The sequence below is a fragment of the Apaloderma vittatum genome, unplaced genomic scaffold, assembly GCF_000703405.1.
Source record: "Apaloderma vittatum isolate BGI_N311 unplaced genomic scaffold, ASM70340v1 scaffold26222, whole genome shotgun sequence".
Taxonomy (NCBI): domain Eukaryota; kingdom Metazoa; phylum Chordata; class Aves; order Trogoniformes; family Trogonidae; genus Apaloderma; species Apaloderma vittatum.
Window position 1 is genome coordinate 1,075 of NW_009705645.1, and position 2,012 is coordinate 3,086.

Sequence of the window (2,012 nt, forward strand, 5' to 3'; positions counted from 1 at the left end):
GCTGGAAAAGGTCACAGACCAGCCGCTGTTTCGGTGCTGGCAGGAGCATCACTCTCCCGAGCACCCCTGCAGCCCGAGAGGCAGCTCTGGGAATTCGTCAGCAGTCATCGCTGACGGCAGAAATGAGGATGAGAAGCTTCTCTGAGCGATTGCGCTCAGATGGTGGCTTGCTCCAGGCTCTGCTCCAGAAGCCCAAGCGTTGTGCTCTGCTTTACAGGCACATTTCCCAGGACCTGAACTGGTCAAACCAGTGACGAGAGCGTGTTGCAAACCTCTTGGAATTGGGGAAAGCTTGGATTAGCAGCTGCTGGGCTGGAACTCGAAATACCGCAGTTCTCCCTCAGAACTGGAAATGTCAGCCTCCAGCTGGGAGCACTGGTCTGCTGTTCCTGCCAGGTCAGCCAGCGCAGGGCTCACAGCTGCAGCGTGTTCCCCCTGAGCATGTCCATGCACAACCAGGGCAGAGACAGGCCTCTAGTTGTCAGCTGGAGCCAAAGTAGCAATGAAAACGGATCCTGGCACCGGGAGAGCGAGAGCTGCCTTCCTGGTGGGACAAAGTCAGGCACCCTTAATCAGATCTGCAGGCACCTTCCCCGCCTCAAAGAGCGGCACAGCAGGCGTGCAGCCCTGCCCCTCGGTCCCGGGGGATGAAACCAAGGGGTCAAGGCATGGGGAGGCTACACAACAGCTCAGCTCCTGCAAAAAAAGCTTGTTTACTATTTGAAAAGGCCCTGATTTGCCTTCGTGTAGACGCTGCGGCACCACCTGTGAGGGTATTTCACTCTTATGAAACAGAGAAGGATGTAAATGTCATTGTGGATCCTAGCAGGGGAACACTTGTTGTCCAGCTGTTTTAATAAAGGTGTCTGATCTCTTCCCTCTGCAAGAATAAGCATCCACTCAGTGTCCTGTTGCTCTAAGTTTGTTTAATATTGAAGTCACAGAGAGGGTCAGGGTTAACACCAACTAAAACTATCATTAAACACAGACAGACTATTTTCCTCCTGTACAAAGAATAACACAGACTGCAACAGATCATCCCTACTCAGCCTGTCTGCAACCTGCGAGAACCTCCGCGCCAGCAGCAGTTCACTGCACGCCAGTTGTACTATTGCACATCACCCTAAGAGTCCATGGAAGTGCAGCTCAGGGCACAGAATCCCTCTTGGATTTCCAGACTTCAATGAACTCACTAGAAGATGCCTTTAAGGCTCAGATCTTCCCAGCAGCAGAGACTCTCGGGAAGCAGAGCGGGGGTTTTGGAGTGGGAGAAGGCGAGGATTTACAGTTGCTTCAGCACAGAGAGGAGGTGGCTGAGCTGTAAGGAAATGCTGTTCTCCTTTACACTTCAAATCCTTTCTTCTTGGTGGTACTCTTGCCTCCAGGCTGGTTCCCCTGGCTCTCTCCCCAGCCCCCCTCAGCAGTCAGCGGGCAGTGGCAAAGCCAATGCGGTTGTTGCGCCGGTCGAACTTGGTGTAGTAGTGCCCGATGAAGTTGGCACCCAGGATCCAGAGGGGACCAGCTGGGGGTGGGATGTCCAGCCCCGAGAAAGCCACCACGCAAATATCCTCCCCGTACTGGGATTGCTGCAAAGAGGAGACCGGTGCAGTGACGGAGGTGCCATGAGGGACAACTCTAGTGCAGTGTGCCTGGGGCAGGGCTGTGATCCCCAGGTCAACGCCCCCTGCTTGGCCTCGATGTTCCTTCCTCCAGGAAGGAGGATCTCTGCCTGCCTCTGCTTTTTGCTGCCCACCCCAAATCTCCCTGAAAACCATCCAAGAAAACATCGACAGGTTGGTCTGGCTCATCTGGACACATCTACCAAATAGGCAGGTTTTGGGAAAACCATGAAGCGTCATTCTGGAGCTCATCTCAGCTGCTTTAGGGGAGCCAGGAGAATGCAGGGTGCTGCAGGAGACCTGCCTGAGAGGTACCACTGTTCCCAGCACATGCACCCAGCCTGGGGAGACCCACCCTCCCACCCCACGTGGAGGGATGTGGCTTACCCGCAG

The 2,012-nt window shown here is 54.8% G+C and overlaps 1 protein-coding gene across 1 annotated transcript in view; it reads right to left on the bottom strand.

The window, feature by feature from the left end:
• Positions 1-1,424: 1,424 nt before the first annotated feature.
• Positions 1,425-2,012, bottom strand: part of LOC104270977 (renin-like) — a gene marked incomplete at its 5' end in the record, with an annotated part of 3,583 nt that continues 2,995 nt past the window's right edge. Inside the window, one exon of the mRNA XM_009865511.1 lies at positions 1,425-1,649. Coding sequence (XP_009863813.1) covers positions 1,425-1,649 — 225 coding nt within the window. The remainder of the gene's footprint in view (positions 1,650-2,012) is intronic.